The sequence below is a fragment of the Cololabis saira genome, chromosome 3 (assembly GCF_033807715.1).
Source record: "Cololabis saira isolate AMF1-May2022 chromosome 3, fColSai1.1, whole genome shotgun sequence".
Classification (NCBI taxonomy): Eukaryota; Metazoa; Chordata; class Actinopteri; order Beloniformes; family Belonidae; genus Cololabis; species Cololabis saira.
The window spans coordinates 54,167,913-54,193,203 of NC_084589.1; the positions used below are offsets into that span (position 1 = coordinate 54,167,913).

The 25,291-nt window shown below is 49.1% G+C and overlaps 1 protein-coding gene across 2 annotated transcripts; it reads right to left on the minus strand.

Annotated features, from left to right (window-relative positions):
* Positions 1–376: 376 nt before the first annotated feature.
* Positions 377–18,968, minus strand: LOC133440552 (gonadotropin-releasing hormone II receptor-like). Of its 2 annotated transcripts, none has more exons than XM_061717861.1 (4): positions 18,669–18,968; positions 11,502–12,075; positions 1,899–2,100; positions 377–933 (listed from the first exon to the last, which is right to left on the minus strand). In XM_061717861.1, the coding sequence occupies exons 2-4, from the start codon at positions 12,072–12,074 to the stop codon at positions 464–466; spliced, it is 1,245 nt and encodes a 414-aa protein (XP_061573845.1). In that variant the 5' UTR covers position 12,075; positions 18,669–18,968; the 3' UTR covers positions 377–463. The 2 variants fall into 2 exon arrangements, with proteins under 2 accessions (XP_061573845.1, XP_061573844.1); XM_061717860.1 differs by having other exon boundaries at positions 377–936.
* Between the last annotated feature and the right edge of the window lie 6,323 nt (positions 18,969–25,291).

The window sequence follows — 25,291 nt, forward strand, 5'->3', positions numbered from 1 at the left end:
TTATTGATCAGTACAGATAAATTCATCATAGTGGACGTCATGACTGTAATGTTTACACATGTTTACATACAGTTCGGTCAGAAACGAAGACGTTCAGCTCAGACAAACAACTTTATTCAGGTTTTTGGGGTTAAAAACCAGCTGAAACTTCCGACTTGTCCAGAAAACAGTAATTTACACCCGACAGCTGCTGAGGCGCCTCGTTGACGCTGCTGCCCGTCAGGGAGGGTCCCCGCCGGCCCGGCTGCCCCCCCGGTCGGTCAGTGAGGGTCCCTGGTCGGTCAGGGAGGGTCCCCGCCGGCCCGGCCACCCCCTGGTCGGTCAGGGAGGGTCCCCGCCGGCCCGGCCACCCCCTGGTTGGTCAGGGAGGGTCCCCGCCGGCCTGGCTGCCCCCCTGGTCGGTCAGGGAGGGTCCCCGCCGGCCCGGCCACCCCCTGGTCGGTCAGGGAGGGTCCCTGGTCGGTCAGGGAGGGTCCCCACCGGCCCGGCCGCCCGGCGGAGGCTTGTGCTCCTCACTATGGGGCCCCTGCCGGTCCAGGGACGGCCGGTCCAGGGACGGCCGGTCCAGGGACGGCGGCGAGGCGTCGCTGTGGGGCCCCTGCCGGGCCCCCGACGGCGGCGAGGCGTCGCCCGGCCCCCCGTGGCGGCGGCGGCGGCAGCAGGCCGCCAGGTCGGCCCGGAAGGACGGCGTGTAGAAGCCGTAGATGACGGGGTCGCAGCAGGTGTTGAGGTTGCCGAACACGAACAGGGCGTGGTGGACGGACTCGGGCGTGACCCGCAGCATGTCGGGCTGGAACCAGTACCAGATCCCCAGCAGGTAGTACGGCGTCCAGCACACGGCGAAGGACAGCACGATCACCACCGTCATCCTCAGCGTCTTCAGACGCGCCTTCGGGATCACGTCGGTGCCGCTGCGCCGCAGGTGAGACTCACCTGCTGGGAGAGCACGACACTCATTCAATTCAATTGAATTGAAATCTTTATTTTGAGCATAAAATAATTATAAACACAAAAAAAACTATACAAATAAACAGTCATTAAACAAAATCCAAAAAGAAATAAACCTTCATGCCCTTCATACCTATTATTACATTATAAAAATATCACAGCACTTAATTACAATATTATACCTGAGCATTATAAATATTTTACCTGAGCATTATAAATAAATTATATACCAGAACAATTATAAATAATATACATATACAACATAAATGGGTTACAGGTGTATTACTTTTCTCAGTCAAAAGTGTTACCGTGGCAACGCTAGATGCCAAAAAGCAAAAAAAAAGAGCTAAAATTGCGGTGCTTTTTGCCGAACTTTATCGTAGAGACATTATTCAAATTTTCAAAGACTCGGGCCGGACACTAAAGGACCGTACAACCTCATTATGCCAGTTATTACGTTTTTTGCGATATTTAACTCTCAATTTTTAAAATTGTCAATTTAACTATTCTAATTTTGATGCTAATGGAAATTTGGATCGATATCGATATCGCAGAGACATTGATCCAACGTTAAAAGACTTGGGACGATGTGGACGATGTGGACGATGTAGACAATGTGGACGATGTAGACGATGTGGACGATGTGGACGATGTGGACGATGTGGACGATGTGGACGATGTGGACTACAACGTACTGAGGTGTCATTAGGCTGTTGTTTACAGCTTTTGAGATATGGGCTCCACTGGGTTCCAGGTTTACTGGGTTCCAGGTGTACTGTACAGGTGTACTGGGTTCCAGGTTTACTGGGCTCCAGGTGTACTGGGTTCCAGGTTTACTGGGTTCCAGGTTTACTGGGTTCCAGGTGTACTGGGTTCCAGGTGTACTGGGTTCCAGGTGTACTGGGTTCCAGGTGTACTGGGCTCCAGGTGTACTGTACAGGTGCAGGTACCTTTGTCCCGCAGGTGCTGCCGGTGGATGTGCAGCAGGATGCGGCTGTAGCAGCAGCTCATCACCAGCAGGGGGACGACGTACAGCGTGACGAAGTGGAACATGTTGTAGACGGTTTCCTGCCAGCGGCGGCTGAAGCTGCCATGAGACGCGCACTGGGTAAAGTCGGCCGCCTCCAGCCGGATGGTTCCGAACACGAACAGCTGCAGAGACAAGGACACGGTCTCAGGTACAGGTACAGGTGGTACAGGTAGAGCCGGATGGTTCCAAACACGAACAGCTGCAGAGACAAGGACATGGTCTCAGGTACAGGTACAGGTGGTACAGGTACATGAGGTACAGGTAGAGCCGGATGGTTCCGAACATGAACAGCTGCAGAGACAAGGACACAGTCTCAGGTAAAGGTACATAAGGTACAGGTAGAGCCGGATGGTTCCGAACACGAACAGCTGCAGAGACACGAGGACGAGATACAGGTACACGAGGTAAACGTGGTACAGGTACATGAGCCCTCCATTCCAGAGGCTCTTGCTAAGTTGCAGGCTGTTTTTAATGTTCTCCAGACTCAGCTCTCGCAACTAAAGCTAATTTTAAATGCTGATAAAACAAAAGTTATGCCGTTCTCAAATGCTAGGAAGAAGCCAGTGAATACCTTAGACATTACTACTGCTCAGGGAAACAAAATAGAAGTAGTATCTAGTTATAAGTATCTTGGTATCTGGCTTGATGACTGCCTTTCTTACAAAGTATAAACCTCTAACTCATCATTGATTTCTGTACTCCAAGGCTGGCTTACCTTCACTGACATGGCAGAGGCTTTAGTCATTGGTACCTGTTCATATACAAAGCTATATTAGGTTATCTTCCATTTTACATTTGTTCGTTGATCAAGTTGAAAGCCATCAGTAGTTACAGCCTGAGATCAAATTATGCTATAACCCTGCTGTCCATTTCAAGGACCAATCAGAGATCAATAATCCTGCTGTCCATTTCAAGTGCGAGGACCAATCTAGGGAAGAAAGCCTTCAGCTGTTCTGCCCCACTAGCTTGGAATAGCCTCAAAAAAGACCTGAAGCTAAACACATTAGTCTCATTGTCTGATTTTAAAGCTCTTACAAATACATTTTTAAATGACTCTGTTGGTACTTGTCACTGTTTTTAAGTATTGTAACTTATTTACTGGCACTGTTTTGTGAACTATCTTGCATTGTCCTTCTATTTCTGTTGTTGTTGATGTTGTTTTGTCTGTAACTTTTAAAGCTGACATTTTTGGCCAGGTCTCCCTTGAAAAAGAGATCTTAGATCTCAATGGGACTAACCTGGTAAAATAAAGGTAAAAAAAAGAAAAAAAAAGAGGTACAGGTACATGAGGTACAGGTAGAACCGGGAGGTTCTGCTTAACTTTCTGAATCCAAATCAGAACAAAGGACAATTCAGTTACACCCCCATGCATTCCAGGGTACCACCGTTACACCCCCATGTATTCCAGGGTACCACCGTTACACCCCCATGTATTCCAGGGTACCACCGTTACACCCCCATGTATTCCAGGGTACCAGCACCACCGTTACACCTCCATGTATTCCAGGGTACCACCGTTACACCCCCATGTATTCCAGGGTACCACCGTTACACCCCCATGTATTCCAGGGTACCACCGTTACACCTCCATGTATTCCAGGGTACCAGCACCACCGTTACACCCCCATGTATTCCAGGGTACAACCGTTACACCCCCATGTATTCCAGGGTACCACCGTTACACCTCCATGTATTCCAGGGTACCACCGTTACACCCCCATGTATTCCAGGGTACCACCGTTACACCCCCATGTATTCCAGGTTACCACCGTTACACCCCCATGTATTCCAGGGTACCAGCACCACCGTTACACCCCCATGTATTCCAGGGTACCAGCACCACCGTTACACCCCCATGTATTCCAGGGTACCACCGTTACACCTCCATGTATTCCAGGGTACCACCGTTACACCCCCATGTATTCCAGGGTACCACTGTTACACCTCCATGTATTCCAGGGTACCACCGTTACACCCCCATGTATTCCAGGGTACCAGCACCACCGTTACACCTCCATGTATTCCAGGGTACCACCGTTACACCCCCATGTATTCCAGGGTACCACCGTTACACCCCCATGTATTCCAGGGTACCACCGTTACACCTCCATGTATTCCAGGGTACCACCGTTACACCCCCATGTATTCCAGGGTACCACCGTTACACCCCCATGTATTCCAGGGTACCACCGTTACACCCCCATGTATTCCAGGGTACCACTGTTACACCTCCATGTATTCCAGGGTACCAGCACCACCGTTACACCCCCATGTATTCCAGGGTACCACCGTTACACCTCCATGTATTCCAGGGTACCACCGTTACACCCCCATGTATTCCAGGGTACCACCGTTACACCTCCATGTATTCCAGGGTACCACCGTTACACCTCCATGTATTCCAGGGTACCACCGTTACACCTCCATGTATTCCAGGGTACCACCGTTACACCTCCATGTATTCCAGGGTACCACCGTTACACCTCCATGTATTCCAGGGTACCACCGTTACACCTCCATGTATTCCAGGGTACCACCGTTACACCTCCATGTATTCCAGGGTACCACCGTTACACCTCCATGTATTCCAGGGTACCACCGTTACACCCCCATGTATTCCAGGGTACCACCGTTACACCCCCATGTATTCCAGGGTACCACCGTTACACCTCCATGTATTCCAGGGTACCACCGTTACACCTCCATGTATTCCAGGGTACCACCGTTACACCTCCATGTATTCCAGGGTACCACCGTTACACCTCCATGTATTCCAGGGTACCAGTACCACCGTTACACCCCCATGTATTCCAGGGTACCAGCACCACCGTTACACCTCCATGTATTCCAGGGTACCAGCACCACTGTTACACCCCCATGTATTCCAGGGTACCAGCACCACTGTTACACCCCCATGTATTCCAGGGTACCAGCACCACCGTTACACCCCCATGTATTCCAGAGTACCAGCACCACCGTTACACCCCCATGTATTCCAGGTTACCACCGTTACACCTCCATGTATTCCAGGGTACCACCGTTACACCCCCATGTATTCCAGGGTACCACCGTTACACCCCCATGTATTCCAGGGTACCACCGTTACACCTCCATGTATTCCAGGGTACCACCGTTACACCCCCATGTATTCCAGGGTACCACCGTTACACCCCCATGTATTCCAGGGTACCACCGTTACACCCCCATGTATTCCAGGGTACCACCGTTACACCTCCATGTATTCCAGGGTACCACCGTTACACCCCCATGTATTCCAGGGTACCAGCACCACTGTTACAACCCCATGTTTTTCCAGGGTACCAGCACCACCGTTACACCCCCATGTATTCCAGGGTACCAGCACCACTGTTACAACCCCATGTTTTTCCAGGGTACCAGCACCACCGTTACACCCCCATGTATTCCAGGGTACCAGCACCACCGTTACACCTCCATGTATTCCAGGGTACCACCGTTACACCCCCATGTATTCCAGGGTACCACCGTTACACCTCCATGTATTCCAGGGTACCACCGTTACACCTCCATGTATTCCAGGGTACCACCGTTACACCCCCATGTATTCCAGGGTACCACCGTTACACCTCCATGTATTCCAGGGTACCAGTACCACCGTTACACCCCCATGTATTCCAGGGTACCACCGTTACACCCCCATGTATTCCAGGGTACCAGCACCACCGTTACACCTCCATGTATTCCAGGCTACCACCGTTACACCCCCATGTATTCCAGGGTACCACCACCACCGTTGCTCTTGTTAAAGATCTTGGCTGTCTACTGACAAAACCGATTGCTCACATTACTAATATTTCATTCTCCAGGATTGAAGGAAGTTTCCCAGAACATTGGAAACCTGCTGTTGTTGTGCCCATTTACAAAAGTGGTGACCCTGCATCTACATCAAATTATAGACCCATAAGTATACTACCCATCATATCTAAGATTATTGAAAAACTGGTGGCCGAACAATTAATTTCTCATCTAAATACTAATCAGCTTCTACATCCAATGCAACACGGTTTCAGGGCCAATCATTCTACAGAAACTGCAACTGTCTACTTCATAGAAAGGATTAAGACTCTAATGGACAGGGGTGGAGTTGTTGGTGCTGTTTTCTTGGATTTACGAAAAGCTTTTGATACAGTCAATCACAATATTTTGCAATCTAAATTTAGTCAATTGAACTTTTCTGAGTTTTCATCTGTCTGGTTCAAATCATATCTTTCTTCTCAAACTCAGTGTGTCAAAAGCCGTAACTCAATCTCTACATTCAAAGACCTTAGTACAGGGGTACCCCAAGGCTCGGTCCTGGGGCCAATCCTCTTCAGTCTATACATAAACGATCTACCATATGCATGTCAAGACTGTGAAGTAATTATGTATGCCGATGACACCGTAATTTTTGTGAAAGGTAAAGATGATGCAGCTGCACAACTGACGAGAGCCATGGTTAAAATATCTGATTGGTTACATAACTGCTGTTTACACCTCAACAACACTAAAACGGTTGCAATGCTCTTTGCAAAAACAAACAAAGTGCACAGAGAGGATGTCTTTATTGCAGGTCAGAGGATCCAAATAGTCACCTCACATTCAAAAATCATATTTCAAAGATCTGTAAAAATCTCAAGTTCACTCTGGCAAATTTCCGGCATCTCAGGAACCAGATGTCCACAGAGGCAGCGAAAATGTACATGTTTTCTCTCATACTATCCTACATAAACTACTGTCTACCCACCTGGTCTATTGCTAACATCACCACAACAACACCGGTTATTTCTCTATACAAACCAGCACTCAAAATACTAGATACAAAAACAAGATTTTCTCATCATTGTGCAATTTTACAAAAATATAGACTATTAAGTTGGGAAAACCTTGTTCTTTTTAAAAACTGCTGCCTAATGTATAAAATTCTAAATAACTTGGCACCACCCCCACTCTGCAATCAAGTCCATTTCCGCTCCTCTGTAACTGGTGCTACTGGAGGGGAAGCCAGAGTTACCAGAGGGACAGCCAGAGTTACCAGAGGGACAGCCTTAGTTACCAGAGGGGCAGCCAGAGTTACCAGAGGGACAGCCAGAGTTACTGGAGGGGAAGCCAGAGTTACCAGAGGGACAGCCAGAGTTACTGGAGGGGCAGCCAGAGTTACCAGAGGGACAGCCAGAGTTACTGGAGGGGAAGCCAGAGTTACCAGAGGGACAGCCAGAGTTACTGGAGGGACAGCCAGAGTTACTGGAGGGGAAGCCAGAGTTACCAGAGGGACAGCCAGAGTTACTGGAGGGGAAGCCAGAGTTACTGGAGGGGAAGCCAGAGTTACTGGAGGGGAAGCCAGAGTTACCAGAGGGACAGCCAGAGTTACTGGAGGGGAAGCCAGGGTTACCAGAGGGACGGCCAGAGTTACCAGAGGGACAGCCAGAGCTACTGGAGGGACAGCCAGAGTTACCAGAGGGACAGCCAGAGTTACTGGAGGGACAGCCAGAGTTACTGGAGGGACAGCCAGAGTTACTGGAGGGGAAGCCAGAGTTACCAGAGGGACAGCCAGAGTTACTGGAGGGACAGCCAGAGTTACTGGAGGGACAGCCAGAGTTACTGGAGGGGAAGCCAGAGTTACTGGAGAGGAAGCCAGAGTTACCAGAGGGACAGCCAGAGTTACTGGAGGGACAGCCAGAGTTACCAGAGGGACAGCCAGAGTTACCAGAGGGACGGCCAGAGTTACTGGAGGGGAAGCCAGAGTTACCAGAGGGACGGCCAGAGTTACTGGAGGGGAAGCCAGAGTTACCAGAGGGACAGCCAGAGTTACTGGAGGGGAAGCCAGAGTTACCAGAGGGACAGCCAGAGTTACTGGAGGGGAAGCCAGAGTTACCAGAGGGACAGCCAGAGGAGACTGCTAAATCCCCTTTAGAAAGAGCGCATTTGGGCAATCAGTTTTCTCTTATAAAACAGCACCTGAGTGGAATAACATCCCACAGAACATTAGAGAGTCCATTTCATACAATGTCTTCAAATATAATCTTAGGAATTGGTTGATCGATAATCAAAGATGTGAACATTGATGTGTATACTATCGATGTGGGGATGAACTGTGTATATTGTAAGGGTTGAATTATATGTTATTGCTAATGTGTTTCTACTTGTGTTTTAATCTTTTTTTTCTAGGTACTAGCCTATTATTTCTGGCAGGGGGACTGCCAATGTAAACTAGCCTTTTGGCTACAATTGGGAACATTTACATTTTATTTTATAAAATGTTTCGTAATGTACGTTGTCCCTCTCTAACAAATAAAAATAAACTGAAAGCTGAAACACCCCAACTGTTCCTTGTCCAAACCTCTGGATGACATCCCAGAATACTGGTCTATATGGTTTCTATGGCGTCTGTTAGCGGTTCTGCTCCGACGGACCGCAGAGGTTCTGCAGGCTAAGCCCGCTTTGCTTGTTTAGCATGGTAGCATTCCTCAGAGAGACCACAGGGAGCAGTCAGGCTAAGCTAGCAGCAGGACGCCAGGTCAGCTAATCCTCCAGCAGAACATTCCTGCAGGATTACCGCCAGCTCTGCTGCAGCAGCCTGGACCAGGACCAGGACCAGGTCCAGGACCAGGACCAGGACCAGGACCAGGACCAGGTCCAGGACCAGGACCAGGACCAGGACCAGGACCAGGTCCAGGACCAGGACCAGGACCAGGTACAGGTACAGGTACAGGACCAGGACCAGGACCAGGACCAGGACCAGGTACAGGTCCAGGACCAGGACCAGGACCAGGACCAGGACCAGGACCAGGACCAGGTCCAGGACCAGGACCAGGACCAGGACCAGGACCAGGTCCAGGACCAGGACCAGGTACAGGTACAGGTACAGGACCAGGACAAGGACCAGGACCTGGACCTGGTACAGGGCCAGGACCAGGACCAGGTCCAGGACCAGGACCAGGACCAGGACCAGGTACAGGGCCAGGACCTACTGGATCTCAGGGGACCAGAACATCTCAGTCCTGGTCCTACTGGATCTCAGGGGACCAGAACATCTCAGTCCTGGTCCTACTGGATCTCAGGGGACCAGAACATCTCAGTCCTGGTCCTACTGGATCTCAGGGGACCAGAACACCTCGATGGACCGGGTTGAAGAACCGGTTAGGACTTTTTGGTGCAGCACTTGTCTGGTTGGAGTCCGATCGAAAAGTCAGGGACTATTTTGTGTTTTCAGGTACAAATCAGAGCTAAAAGTAACATGTGGAGTTCCTCACGGTTCAGTCCTGGTCCTACTGGATCTCAGGGGACCAGAACACCTCAGTCCTGGTCCTGCTGGATCTCAGTCCTGGTCCTACTGGAACTCAGTCCTGGTCCTACTGGATCTCAGTCCTGGTCCTACTGGATCTCAGGGGACCAGAACACCTCAGTCCTGGTCCTGCTGGATCTCAGTCCTGGTCCTACTGGAACTCAGTCCTGGTCCTACTGGATCTCAGGGGACCAGAACATCTCAGTCCTGGTCCTACTGGATCTCAGGGGACAAGAACACCTCAGTCCTGGTCCTGCTGGATCTCAGTCCTGGTCCTACTGGATCTCAGTCCTGGTCCTACTGGATCTCAGGGGACCAGAACATCTCAGTCCTGGTCCTACTGGATCTCAGGGGATCAGAACACCTCAGTCCTGGTCCTGCTGGATCTCAGTCCTGGTCCTACTGGATCTCAGTCCTGGTCCTACTGGATCTCAGTCCTGGTCCTACTGGATCTCAGTCCTGGTCCTGCTGGATCTCAGTCCTGGTCCTACTGGATCTCAGTCCTGGTCCTACTGGATCTCAGTCCTGGTCCTACTGGATCTCAGGGGACCAGAACATCTCAGTCCTGGTCCTGCTGGATCTCAGTCCTGGTCCTACTGGAACTCAGTCCTGGTCCTACTGGATCTCAGTCCTGGTCCTACTGGATCTCAGTCCTGGTCCTACTGGATCTCAGGGGACCAGAACACCTCAGTCCTGGTCCTGCTGGAGTTCCTCAAGGTTCAGTTCTGGGGCTTCTGATGTTTAACATTTATATATTCCCAAGTTAAAGAACTTAACGTGTTACCATAAAGATGCAGACGACACACACGTCTACACATATATATATAGATCTACACAACCATCTCTAGGATAACGTGTTACCGTAACGATGCAGACGACACACACGTCTACACATATATATATAGATTTACACGTTTACACAACCATCTCTAGGATAATGTGTTACCGTAACGATGCAGACGACACACACGTCTACACATATATATATAGATTTACACGTTTACACAACCATCTCTAGGATAACGTGTTACCATAACGATGCAGACGACACACACGTCTACACAACCATCTCCTAACCCTAACCCTAACCATCTCCTAACCCTAACCCTAACCATCTCCTAACCCTAACCATCTCCTAACCCTAACCATCTCCTAACCCTAACCCTAACCATCTCCTAACCCTAACCATCTCCTAACCCTAACCATCTCCTAACCCTAACCCTAACCATCTCCTAACCCTAACCATCTCCTAACCCTAACCCTAACCATCTCCTAACCCTAACCCTAACCATCTCCTAACCCTAACTAACCCTAACCCTAACCCTAACTAACCCTAACCCTAACCATCTCCTAACCCTAACCATCTCCTAACCCTAACCCTAACCATCTCCTAACCCTAACCCTAACCATCTCCTAACCCTAACCCTAACCATCTCCTAACCCTAACCATCTCCTAACCCTAACCCTAACCATCTCCTAACCCTAACCCTAACCATCTCCTAACCCTAACCCTAACCATCTCCTAACCCTAACCCTAACCATCTCCTAACCCTAACCCTAACCATCTCCTAACCCTAACCAGGAGACCAGAATCCAAACATGGATGTAGGAGAACGTTCTCCAGTTAAATGATGCTTCTATAAACTGCTCATGAACCTGATGGTACCAGGGGCATTTAGATACCTTTGATTGATTGATTGATTGATTGATTGATTGATTGATTGATTGATTGATTGATTGATTGATTGATTGATTGATTGATTGATTCCTGCGGTGCGGCCAGCAGCAGCATTTATAAACCTTGATTGATTGATTGATTAATTGATTGATTGGTACCTGCGGCGCGGCCAGCAGCAGCATTTAGAAACCTTTGATTGATTGATTGATTGATTGATTGATTGATTGATTGATTGGTACCTGTGGCGCGGCCAGCAGCAGCATTTAGAAACCTTGATTGATTGATTGATTGATTGATTGATTGATTGATTGATTGATTGATTGATTGATTGATTGATTGATTGATTGACTGATTGATCGATACCTGCGGCGCGGGCAGCAGCAGCATTTAGATACCTTTGATTGATTGATTGATTGATTGATTGATTGATTGATTGATTGATTGATTGATTGATTGATCGGTACCTGCAGCGCGGCCAGCAGCAGCATTTAGATACCATTGATTGATTGATTGATTGATTGATTGATTGGTTGATTGATCAGTACCTGCGGCGCGGCCAGCAGCAGGCTCCCGCTCCAGGCCGCCAGCAGCATGCGGCGGTTGCGGCGGTGGGCGCTCAGGGCGTCCAGCGGGTGCAGGATGGCGTGGTGGCGGTCCAGGCTGATGACGACCAGCACCGAGGCCGACGCCTGCAGCGCCAGCAGTTTCAGGAAGCTCAGCAACCGGCACAGGGCGTCGCCGCCGCGCCACTGCACCGTCACGTTCCATGCCGCGTCCAGCGGCATCACCACCAGGGCCATCATCAGGTCGGCCGCCGCCAGGCTCAGCATCAGCGGCCGCAGGTGCGACGCCAGCCGCCGGCCACGCCCCCTCCACACGCTGGCCAATAGGGCGGCGTTGCTGACGGCGGCGAACAGGAAGAGCAGGGCGGTGGCGCCGACCCGGACCTGGGCGGCCCGGGTGAAGCTGGGGGGGTCCCAGTCCGGGAGAGGTGCATGCTGGGAGATGTTGAAGCTGGGGGGGTCCCAGTCCGGGAGCGGTGCATGCTGGGAGATGTTGGGAGGGGGCGGGGCCACGGAGCTGGGGGGCGGAGCCAGCGATGACACGTTACCCGACATCCTGCAGGAGAGAAGAAGAATGATGTCAAGCAGTAAACATCCAGACCTGCAGGTCCTCTACAGACCACTAGGGTCCAGATCCAGACCTGCAGATCCTCTACAGACCACTACGGTCCAGATCCAGAGCTTTTTGACACTGTAGATCAGCATTTTACTGCACAGGTTAGGATTACCTGTGCCTTGTTGGGATTAAAGGGACAGCTCTACGTTGGTTTAAATCATATCTATCTGACAGGTTCCAGTTTGTTCATGTACATGAGGTTTCTTCAGAACAGTCAAGGGTCTGTTATGGTGTTCCGCAGGGTTCAGTGCTAGGGCCAATCTTGTTCAGTTTATACATGCAGCCGTTGGGAAGTATAATCCAGAATCACGGCATACACTTTCATTGTTATGCTGATGATACACAGCTCTATTTGTCTATGAAGCCGGATGAGACAGAACCGTTAGTTAAACTTCAGGCATGTCTTAGGGACATCAAGGACTGGATGTCCAGAAATGTCTTGCTTCTAAATTCAGATAAAACAGAGGTTATCATTCTTGGTCCAGAGCATCTTAGGAAGGGATTAGATGGTGTTGCGATGGCTTCCAGTGCAACTGTGAGAAACCTTGGTGTTATTTTCCATCAGGATTTGTCGTTTAAACCATATGTCAATCAGGTTTGTAAAATAGCCTTTTTCCATCTCCGTAATATTGCAAAGATTAGGAAAATCCTCTCGCAGAGTGATGCAGAAAAACTAGTTCATGCGTTTGTATCTTCTAGACTGGATTACTGTAATGTGTTGTTAGCAGGATGTCCAAGTAATTTGCTGAATAGGCTCCAGCTGATCCAAAATGCAGCAGCACGAGTACTGACAGGAATTAGCAGGAGAGACCACGTCTCTCCAGTGTTAGCGTCGCTCCATTGGCTACCCGTAAAATTCAGAATCCAATTTAAAATGTTATTACTTGCGTATAAAGCCCAAAACGGCTTAGCTCCGCAGTATTTACAAGACCTGATAGAGCCTTATGTTCCTGGCAGAGCTCTCTGTTCTCAGAGTGCAGGTTTACTCGTAGTTCCTAGAGTATCTAAATGTAGATTTGGAGGGCGGGCGTTCTGCTATCAGGCACCATTACTATGGGACCAACTTCCAATCTGGGTTAAGGAAGCTGACACCACCTCCACCTTTAAAACTAAACTTAAAACCTTTCTGTTTAGTAAAGCTTATATTTAGTGTTTAGTAAACCTCTAGCTGGTGTTGGTAAATCTCTAGGTAGTGTAAACTCTAGTGTGTTAGAGTCAGTAGTCATATTTGCAGCTATAGAACAAGACTATAATAGTTAGTCTCAAATATAGCTTGGTGGTAGATATGCTGCTATAGGCTTATGCTGCAGGGGGGACCGACATGATCCGCTGGGCGGTGCCTCTCACCCTTCTTCTCCTCTCCTTGTCCCTTCCTCTCTTCTCCATTTCCATTTTTATTTATTATAAATATCTCATAGCTATCATTTTTGTCCATCGTTCCTGTAGTTTCTTGTGCCGGCCCCCCTTTTTTCTCTTTTGTGCATGTTTGCAGGCTGGAGCCTCGGGAGCTGCGTTCTGGCCTGTGTTCCCGGCCCCCCCCCCATCCCCGGTCATCCCGTTGCTGATTCCACCTGCCTGTGTGGATGTCTGCTGTGTGCTGCTGACGTCCCCGACTCCCCCAGTCTGGCCTTCAGCAGGAGGGTCCCCCCTTATGAGCCTGGTCCTGCTCAAGGTTTCTTTCCTCATAAAGGGGAGTTTTTCTTGCCACTGTTTGGCTTAAGGTTTTTCTCCCACTAGGGGAGTTTTTACCTGCCATTGTTTATATAATAATTGCTCGGGGGATTATGTTCATGTTTATGTTTATGTTTATGTTCATGTTCTGGATCTCTGGAAAGCGTCTAGAGATAACATCTGTTGTATTAGACGCTATATAAATAAAATTGAATTGAACCTGCGGGTCCTCTACAGACCACTAGGGTCCAGATCCAGGTCCTCTACAGACCACTAGGGTCCAGATCCAGACCTGCAGGTCCTCTACAGACCACTAGGGTCCAGATCCAGGTCCTCTACAGACCACTAGGGTCCAGATCCAGACCTGCAGGTCCTCTACAGACCACTAGGGTCCAGATCCAGACCTGCAGGTCCTCTACAGACCACTAGGGTCCAGATCCAGACCTGCAGGTCCTCTACAGACCACTAGGGTCCAGATCCAGACCTGCAGGTCCTCTACAGACCACTAGGGTCCAGATCCAGACCTGCAGGTCCTCTACAGACCACTAGGGTCCAGATCCAGACCTGCAGGTCCTCTACAGACCACTAGGGTCCGGATCCAGACCTGCAGGTCCTCTACAGACCACTAGGGTCCACCTGCTGGACTCTGATTGGCTGCTCTAGTCCACCTGTCCATTCACCATCTTATCTAGCAGCCAGCAGCCCATCAGCTCTTATTGTGGCGGGGACTTCCTGTCTATCAGGGCTTGCTAAGGATCACAGATACGTCTGGGTGAAGAACAAAAGGCTGAATGGGAGCTGGAGGTGTTTCCATGGCAACAGATGGAAGGTCTGAAGAGGAGGCTGGTGACTCAGACCCGGAGGAGGAGGAAGGTGTCACCGGCTCAAGGACGAGTCACGGACGAGACCAGGGACAGAGTTTTAATTAGAAACTAAACCTCGTCCATCCTTCCATTCTCAGACACGAAACATCTGGCACCAAGAACCAGAAACACCATCATCTTCTCAGGAAAACATCGGTTTAAATGAAGTGGAACACGCTTTAGACACCAGGGACACCATGTCCTCCACCCTGAGGACCGGTGGACCGTCCTGCACCTCTGACGACATGGAGGGGCATTAATAATAATAATAATCAATGATTAAAGCCTTGAGAAGCTCAGAAGACCTGAAGTTAAACATCAACACTGAAGCAGGTTTCACAGCAGCAGGTTGAATCTTCATCTCACAGACGCTTCATTAGTCCAGGACCGGTCTAACTCCAATTTAGAACAACTGGAAACATCTGGAGCCTCATGAAGAAGGTCCACACTCAAACACTGCAAACTTCTGCCACATTAAAACCAGGAAACAAACCCTTGAAGGTCCATAGAACGCAGTAGAACGCAGTAGGTATGTTCTGTACCATGTTCCTTATTTTATAAATGAATATTACTACGGTGTCGCCAATGTAAATAAAACTGATGCTAGATTTTATAATTACAGATACAATAGTACCGTTAGTAGCAGTACCATTAGTAGCAGTACCATTAGTAGTAGTACCGTTAGCAGTAGTACCGTTAGTAGTAGTACCGTTAGTAGTAGTACCATTAGTAGTAGTAGTACCGTTAGTAGCAGTACCATTAGTAGAAGTACCGTTAGTAGTAGTACCGTTAGTAGTAGTACCGTTAGTAGTAGTACCGTTAGTAGTAGTACCGTTAGTAGTAGTAGAGTTAGTAGCAGTACCGTTAGTAGTAGTACCATTAGTAGTAGTAGTACCGTTAGTAGTAGTACCTTTAGTAGTAGTACCGTTAGTAGTAGTACCGTTAGTAGTAGTACTGTTAGTAGCAGTACCGTTAGTAGCAGTACCGTTAGTAGTAGTACCGTTAGTAGCAGTACCGTTAGTAGTAGTACTGTTAGTAGTAGTACCGTTAGTAGTAGTACTGTTAGTAGTAGTACAGTTAGTAGTAGTACCGTTAGTAGCAGTACCGTTAGTAGCAGTACCATTAGTAGTAGTACAGTTAGTAGTAGTACCGTTAGTAGCAGTACCGTTAGTAGCAGTACCGTTAGTAGTAGTACTGTTAGTAGTAGTACAGTTAGTAGTAGTACCGTTAGTAGTAGTACCGTTAGTAGCAGTACCGTTAGTAGCAGTACCATTAGTAGTAGTACCATTAGTAGTAGTACCGTTAGTAGTAGTACCGTTAGTAGCAGTACCGTTAGTAGCAGTACCGTTAGTAGTAGTACTGTTAGTAGTAGTACAGTTAGTAGTAGTACCGTTAGTAGTAGTACCGTTAGTAGCAGTACCGTTAGTAGCAGTACCATTAGTAGTAGTACCATTAGTAGTAGTAGTACCGTTAGTAGTAGTACCGTTAGTAGTAGTACCGTTAGTAGTAGTACCGTTAGTAGTAGTACTGTTGGATGAATGGATAGATGATGGATGGATGATCAGGGCAGTATTTTCTATGTTCGGTTTATGAAAATTAGTGGATTCTGTTTTTTTTTTCCTTTTATGCATCAGAAATAGTCTTTTCTGTTTCCTTGTAACTGAACAGAATAAGAGTTTTGTTTTTAACCTCCAGATCTGGTTGGTGGGATGCAGCAGTGCAGCACCTGATCTCCAGGTGTCCCTTCACTCCCACCACCATCCATCACAACTTAACTCTGTCTATAAATGTGATTTAACCCCCAACACACACACACACACACACACACACACACACACACACACACACACACACACACACACACACACACACACACACACACACACACACACACACACACACACACACTCACGGGGGTTTGGTTGCAGCCTGCAGCTATTTTTAGGTGCAGGGTGCGAGTGTGTGTGTGTGTGTGTGTGTGTGTGTGTGTGTGTGTGTGTGTGTGTGTGTGTGTGTGTGTGTGTGTGTGTGTGTGTGTGTGTGTGTGTGTGTGTGTGTGTGGTGTGTATACATTAGAGCTGTCACCTTGGCAACCTGCGTCCATAAGCCTGCAGATCCTGCAGAACCTGCAGATCCTGCAGAGCCTGCAGATCCTGCAGATCCTGCAGAACCTGCAGAACCTGCAGAACCTGCAGATCCTGCAGATCCTGCAGATCCTGCAGATCCTGCAGAGCCCCACCCGCTTCAGCTGATTGGCTGCAGCTCTGCCTGATGGGCGGGGCATCGTGGTTCAGAAAAACACAAGCAAAGCTGAGGATGAAGGAGTCAAGGATGAAGGGTGAAGGATGAAGGGGTGAAGGGATGAAGGGTGAAGGATGAAGGGGTGAAGGGTGAAGGATGAAGGGGTGGAGGGGTGAAGGGTGAAGGGGTGAAGGATGAAGGATGAAGGGGTGGAGGGGTGGAGGATGAAGGGGTGAAGGATGAAGGGGGGGGCTAAGGGTGAAGGGTGAAGGGTGAAGGATGAAGGATGAAGGGGTGGAGGGGTGGAGGATGAAGGGGTGAAGGATGAAGGGGGGGGGCTAAGGGTCAAGGGTGAAGGGTGAAGGATGAAGGATGAAGGATGAAGGGGTGGAGGATGAAGGGGGGGGGCTAAGGGTCAAGGGTGAAGGGTGGAGGATGAAGGGGTGAAGGATGAAGGGTTTGTTTTCTTCTGTTTTCTTGGGTTCACTCGTTTGTGGCTCTAGTTTTATTCACTTTACCAGGAAAAAGGAGAACCAGTCGGTTCATCAATATCAAATCAGTCATCAATATCAAATCAGTCATCAATATCAAATCAGTCATCAATATCAAATCAGTCGTCAATATCAAATCAGTCATCAATATCAAATCAGTCATCAATATCAAATCAGTCATCAATATCAAAAAAATGATAAAGTTTTAGCCGATCAACTTCAAACACCTGGAGGATTTTATGGATCAATTAAAATCCTGTTGGATCGATAGTTTACCCACAACCAGGGTGTTGCAGCCATTATACATGCTTGATCATTAATAGTTTGTTGTCACATATTGAACGCTAGGTGGTGTTTGGGTGCAAGAGGTGATTCAGGTGCGCTCACGAGTGCAGGTGTAACTGATTGCAGGTGATTGAGACCGGGATGAGCACACAGTTTGTGACCGTGTAGCCATGCACACTTTCCTTGGATCATGTTTATACTGGAATAAACAGTCATGTGTATTTTAGTTCACGCGTCCAAACTTCTATGTCTCGGTAAAGCAGTCCCTGAAGGACTTTTGAGTAGCAATCGTCATAACAAAGAGTCACAAACTCGCTAAGAAGAAGCGCGTGAGATTTGTCAATGGGACAGTTGTGAATGGAGAAGCAGCGCTACTGAGGAGACTGCTGCAATTGGATCGAGCTGGATCTGATGCGGTGCCGCTTGACTGGAACCGAGCCGCACCGGGCGATCAGCCGCACCGGGCGATCGGCCGCACCGGGAGATCAGCCGCACCGGCCGATCAGCCGCACCGGCCGATCAGCCGCACCGGCCGATCAGCCGCACCGGCCGATCAGCCGCACCGGCCGATCAGCTGACAAGCGGAGTTTGAAATGGATTACTTTCGTTACAATCCGTGAAGCCCGGGCTGCTTCCTCCGTTCTGACGGAACCAGATCAAAACCAGAGACCTGGTGCCCTGGACTGGAGGAAAACCAGTACCAGGTCTGGAGGAACCTGGATCAGCAGCATTCCATCACGCCCCCCCGTCCCAGGTCTGATCCGGGTCTGATCTGGGTCTGTCCCAGGTCTGATCCGGGTCTGATCCGGGTCTGATCTGGGTCTGACCCAGGTCTGATCTGGGTCTGATCCGGGTCTGTCCCAGGTCTGACCCGGGTCTGATCTGGGTCTGTCCCAGGTCTGATCCGGGTCTGATCCGGGTCTGATCCAGGTCTGTCCCAGGTCTGACACAGGTTTTTATTGTGAAAAAGTCAGATCTTTACCTGCTCTGATTTCCTCCTCAGATCATGGTCCTTGGTCTCCTGGTGTCACATCAGTCTGGATCCAGACCAGGACCCCGGATCCAGACCAGGACCCTCAGGAGAACCCCAGAATCTGCCTGGATTGGTCCAGGTTCAGTCCAGGATCAACAGGGTCCAGGTCCAGGATCAGTCCAGGATCAACAGGGTCCAGGTCCAGGTCCAGGTCCAACAGGGTCCAGGTCCAGGATCAGTCCAGGTTCAGGATCAGTCCAGGTTTAGGATCAGTCCAGGTCCAACAGGGTCCAGGTCCAGGTCCAGGTCCAGGTCTTGAGCTGTGTCTGGTCTGAAAACAGTGAAACGTAAACCTGGAGGGAAACTGCAGCAGCAGCAGCAGGAGGAGGAGGAGGAGGAGGAGCCTCAGCCGGGAGAGGGAGAGAGGGTGTGTGTGTGTGTGTGTGTGTGTGTGAGTGTGTGAGTGTGTGTATATGAGTGTGTGTGTGAGTGTGTGAGTGTATATGAGTGTGTGTGTGAGTGTGTGTGTGTGTGTGTATGAGTGTGTGTGTGTATGAGTGTGTGAGTGTATATGAGTGTGTGTATGAGTGTGTGTATATGAGTGTGTGTATGAGTGTGTGTATATGTGTGTGTGACGTATATGAGTGTGTGACGTATATGTGTGTGTTCCCTGTTTAACAGCCCTCTGAACATGGAACATGAACTGATCACCAATAAATCAACCAATCAGGTTCCAGCAGTTGTTTTTATTCTTAATTTCATCTCATTGTCATCAATGTTCTGGTGAGAAAATGTGCAAAACCTTGTTAACTCACCTGATGAAGATGATGATGATGATGATGAAGATGATGATGAAGAACCCCCCCCCCCCCACACACACACACACACACACACACACACACACACACACACACACACACACACACACACACCCATCAGTGCAGCATCAGCAGCATCACTGATGAATTAAACATCATGTGGATCCTGAAGGAACCAGAACCTGCTGACTGGTGGGAACCATCTGTCACTAAAACACACACACACACACACACACACACACACACACACACACACACATAGATACACACACACATGGATACACACACACACACACACACACACACACACACACACACACACACACACACACACACACACACACACATAGATACACACACACATGGATACACACACACACACACACACACACACACACACACACACACACACACACACACACACACACACACACACACACACACACACACACATAGATACACACACACACACACACACACACACACACACACACACACACACACACATAGATACACACACACATGGATACACACACACACACACACACAGATACACACACACACACACACACACACACACACACACACACACACACACACACACACACACACATAGATACACACACACATGGATACACACACAGATACACACACAAACCGCCGGAACAGGAACTGATGTGTCCGGGACCACCGCTGGAACAGGAACTGATGTGTCCGGGACCACCGCTGGAACAGGAACAGGAACTGATGTGTCCGGGACCACCGCCGGAACAGGAACAGGAACTGATGTGTCCGGGACCACCGCCGGAACAGGAACTGACGTGTCCGGGACCACCGCTGGAACAGGAACTGACGTGTCCGGGACCACCGCCGGAACAGGAACTGACGTGTCCGGGACCACCGCCGGAACAGGAACTGATGTGTCCGGGACCACCACCGGAACAGGAACTGATGTGTCCGGGACCACCACCGGAACAGGAACTGATGTGTCCGGGACCACCGCCGGTACAGGAACTGATGTGTCCGGGACCACCGCCGGAACAGGAACAGGAACTGATGTGTCCGGGACCACCGCCGGAACAGGAACAGGAACTGATGTGTCCGGGACCACCGCCGGAACAGGAACTGATGTGTCCGGGACCACCACCGGAACAGGAACTGATGTGTCCGGGACCACCACCGGAACAGGAACTGATGTGTCCGGGACCACCACCGGAACAGGAACTGATGTGTCCGGGACCACCGCCGGTACAGGAACTGATGTGTCCGGGACCACCGCCGGAACAGGAACAGGAACTGATGTGTCCGGGACCACCGCCGGAACAGGAACAGGAACTGATGTGTCCGGGACCACCGCCGGAACAGGAACTGATGTGTCCGGGACCACCGCCGGAACAGGAACAGGAACTGATGTGTCCGGGACCACCGCCGGAACAGGAACAGGAACTGATGTGTCCGGGACCACCGCCGGAACTGGAACAGGAACTGATGTGTCCGGGACCACCGCCGGAACAGGAACTGATGTGTCCGGGACCACCACCGGAACAGGAACTGATGTGTCCGGGACCACCGCCGGAACAGGAACTGATGCGTCCGGGACCACCGCCGGAACAGGAACAGGAACTGATGCGTCCGGGACCACCGCCGGAACAGGAACAGGAACTGATGTGTCCGGGACCACCGCCGGAACAGGAACAGGAACTGATGTGTCCGGGACCACCGCCGGAACAGGAACTGATGCGTCCGGGACCACCGCTGGAACAGGAACTGATGTGTCCGGGACCACCGCCGGAACAGGAACAGGAACTGATGTGTCCGGGACCACCGCCGGAACAGGAACACGAACTGATGTGTCCGGGACCACCGCCGGAACAGGAACAGGAACTGATGTGTCCGGGACCACCGCCGGAACAGGAACTGATGCGTCCGGGACCACCGCCGGAACAAGGAACAGGAACAGGAACTGATGTGTCCGGGACCACCGCTGGAACAGGAACTGGAACTGATGTGTCCGGGACTACCGACGGAACAGGAGCTGATGCAGGAGAGCAGGAGGCAGGAGTTCTCAAAAACTGTGATTTATTTAACTTAAACTAAACCAAAAACGCTGCTGAGCATAAAACAAAACCAGAACTTTAACGTGACTAAAAAAACCTGAATGGAGGAAGGAAACAGTCCGGACTAGCAGGGAAAGACAAGACTAGATATACAGAAGGGATAATGAGACACAGGGGCAGACAATTAGGGCAGATGGAAACAGGAAGGTCTAAACAGGAACTTAAACACCGGAACATGGACTTCAAAATAAATCAGGAAATGTCAAACCCTGACATATATATACACAGTACAGACCAAAAGTTTGGACACGCCTTCTCATTCAAACAAATAGGTATGGGGATATGTATATACAGAATATAATTACAGTGCATCTGAAACAAATGATTATAACAATATATTGGAGAGAAAAAGCGTGTTATTTTGCCTCATCCAAATCATCATGTTGAAGTTTGCATCATAACTTCTCCTCAGCTGCCGGTTCACCTGCCGATCTTCCACCCACTTTTCTCCTATTTTTTATTTTTCTTCTTGGTGACAGGGGTTTGCTTTGTCCTGGAGAGTTAAAGGTGACCTATTATGGCATGTAATGTATATTTTAAACAGGCCTTGAATGTCTTAAAAACAATCTAAAGCTTGTTTTTTCTACATAAATCAGAAATCCAGCCTGTGGGCCATGTCTCTAGTTTTACCGCTTCTAACCTCTTTTTCTGTGCTCCATTCTAAGGGAAGGGGGGGGGGGTATGATAATGAGGCTCAGTGCTGATTGGCTCCCTGAATGACGTGTAGCAGGGGAGGAGAATAAACCTCGCTCCGCCAGAGCAGCCCGAGCCTGTAAATAAATACAACACTGAATTTTCACAAATGGCAACTTTATTGTTAAAAAAATAAAATATGATTTGTATATAAATAACATTTATGCACTATTTCAGCCGGATCTGCCCGGCGGATGCTGAACGCTGGTCCCGGAGCCACGCCAGGCGCCCGGCGCATGGCCCCGGGGCGCATTGCCCGTTTCCAGTGATCAAACCGACAGATTTCGCTGAAAATCTCGGAGGGTGAAGCTGATCCGACCTGGGACGGACCCCCGAGGACCCAGCTCCCAAACCACCCGGGAACCTGGATGATTTAACCCGGATCCGCTCCGCCGCGTCCGACTGGCTGAAGGAAGAACCGCTCCAGCCTGCGGACAGAGCTGGTTGTGGGCGTGGTTTCAGCAGCGGAGGCTGAACCTATGGAAATCTGCTCCCGTCGTGACGTCACAACGGGAGCAGATTCTAATCTGCTCAAAAAAAAACATGTGACACTGGGGGACCCTGTCCGGCGGGGGTCAGAGACCTTGCAGAAATTCATGGTATTTTGTCTCCCCTGTGCTGGCAGGGTGAGGGGAGACCACTTTATATATGTTAAAACAAGAAAAAACGTGTTTTTCATAATAGGTCCCATTTAAATTCAGCAATTAAAGATATCTGGCGCCATCTAGTGGTGAGATGGTATAATGTCTAGACCCCGAATGGACCCTGCAAAGGATAAAGCGGCTATAGATAATGGACGGATGGATTCAATTCAATTCAATTTTATTTATATAGCGTCTAATACAACAGATGTTGTCTCTAGACGCTTTCCAGAGATCCAGAACATGAACATAAACATAAACATAAACATAAACATAAACCCCCGAGCAATTATTACATAAACAATGGCAGGTAAAAACTCCCCTAGTGGGAGAAAAACCTTAAGCCAAACAGTGGCAAGAAAAACTCCCCTTTAGGAGGAAGAAACCTGGACCAGGACCAGGATCATAAGGGGGGACCCTCCTGCCGAAGGCCAGACTGGGGGAGTCAGGGACGTCGACAGCATGGATGGGCATAGCTTTTATAACCGATGCAAATTCTTTGTATGTGATCGGAAAAGACCTGGCTTTAATGAAGTTTTCATAGCTACAAAGACCACCCTTTTCATAAAACAATTCTTTTATCTTTTTGAATCCAGTTTTCTTTATATAAACTTTTCTTATTAACAGTAATATTACCATTGTTCCAAATAATATTCTTATGCGGTGAAAAATTGTGAACATAGCATAATTTCCATGACAGTAATTCATGTTTGTTGATGAAACATTGAAAGCTTTGCTGGTAATTTAGAAACTGTGAAATTACACCCTAACAGAGATTTTAAGCCGGTGTTCTGCCAATCCTTGCTAACTGCTGAGAAATGCTACTTTGTGGTTCTGTTTGAAGTTTGATTGCCACGCCCATCATTTCTTGCACGATGTAAAGTTGATAATATGGGATGTTCAATTCAATTCAATTCAATTTTATTTATATAGCGTCTAATACAACAGATGTCTCTAGACGCTTTCCAGAGATCCAGAACATGAACATAAACATAAACATAAACCCCCGAGCAGTTATTACATAAACAATGGCAGCAGTGCTTAATTTGTCAATTAAGAGGTCCCGGAACATCGAGGGGGTACCGGCGGGGGGGGTCCGTGGGGGGGTCCCCCCCCGGGAAATTTTTTGAGCATAATGCATTTAAATGCATCAATCTGGTGCACTTTGGAAAGCTAGAATAACAATAATAGGGTGTCTGCTGCCTTAACTTACCTTGGAAACATATCCTCTCCGGAGCTTCTCTACCCGGCTAAACTTATTATCCCCTCTGTTTTTGTGAGTACAGCGCATGGACAGCCTTCACCGCTGATTGGCTGTTTCCCGTGCCTGTCTCTGTCCGTAACCAATCAGATGGTGCTGTGGGCGGGACATGCTGGACACAGTGCAGTGACTTCAGGCAGAGAGATGCGGCTGCATCAGCCCCAAAATAACGCCGTTTTAAATTGTACAAACACAATATTGGTATCGTTGGAAAGGGAAAAATGTCCTCTTAATTTTAGGGGGGCTGAGATCAAATTATGGGGGGCTTCAGCCCGTTTTTTTATTTGTAGTGAGAACATAATCCACAGCAACCGACACACATCCATTCATGTGTATGTGTCCGCGGCGCAAGGACCACACTGATTGTGCTGCAGCTCATCGCCGCTTGTTGCTTTTCTGATTCGTTTTGAAGAATCATGCAACTCTTCCTTCTTTTTGAAAAAAGACAGTAAATTCAACTGTCTTTTTGACATGTTTGCGTTGCTCGCTGCTGGCTCCCCAGATCCAGCAAATTTCCAAAGTTTTTTTGGTCAGGGGCGTGGTTTGCTGGCCCATCTTTTCATTGCATCAACAAATCTCCGACTCTTTCAAATGACGTTAAATCTTTATAAACAACATGAAATGCTTGGGATTTGTTCTGTAAATGAATTTATGCATATTATTATTTTTTATACATTAAAAAAAACGTTTTTATATTATTATTGTTTTATATATATACGAGAGGTGCCGGATCTGCCCAAATAAGTCCCGGAACGCAGGGGGGGCAAAATCGAGAGGTGCCGGATCTTGTTCCGGCAGGATCCGGCACAAATTAACCCCTGAATGGCAGGTAAAAACTCCCATAGTGGGAGAAAAACCTTAAGCCAAACAGTGGCAAGAAAAACTCCCCTTTAGGAGGGAAGAAACCTGGACCAGGACCAGGCTCATAAGGGGGGACCCTCCTGCCGAGGGCCAGACTGGTGGGTCAGGGACGGCAACAGCACAGCAGGCAGGTGGAAGCAGCAGCGGGATGACCAGAGGGGGGGTGGGGGGGGTGCAGGCAGGCGGAAGCAGCAACAGCAGACATCCACTTAGGCAGGTGGAAGCAGCAACGGGATGACCA

Bases quoted from the DNA above. Each gene is read 5' to 3' on its own strand.
- LOC133440552 (XM_061717860.1), bottom strand. From the start codon at position 12,074: ATGTCGGGTAACGTGTCATCGCTGGCTCCGCCCCCCAGCTCCGTGGCC. The intron at 2,101-11,501 runs GTACTGATCAAT...TTGTCTCTGCAG, and splicing joins TGCTGCTGGCCGCGCCGCAG to CTGTTCGTGTTCGGAACCAT. The intron at 937-1,898 runs GTACCTGCACCT...GTGCTCTCCCAG, and splicing joins GCAGCACCTGCGGGACAAAG to CAGGTGAGTCTCACCTGCGG.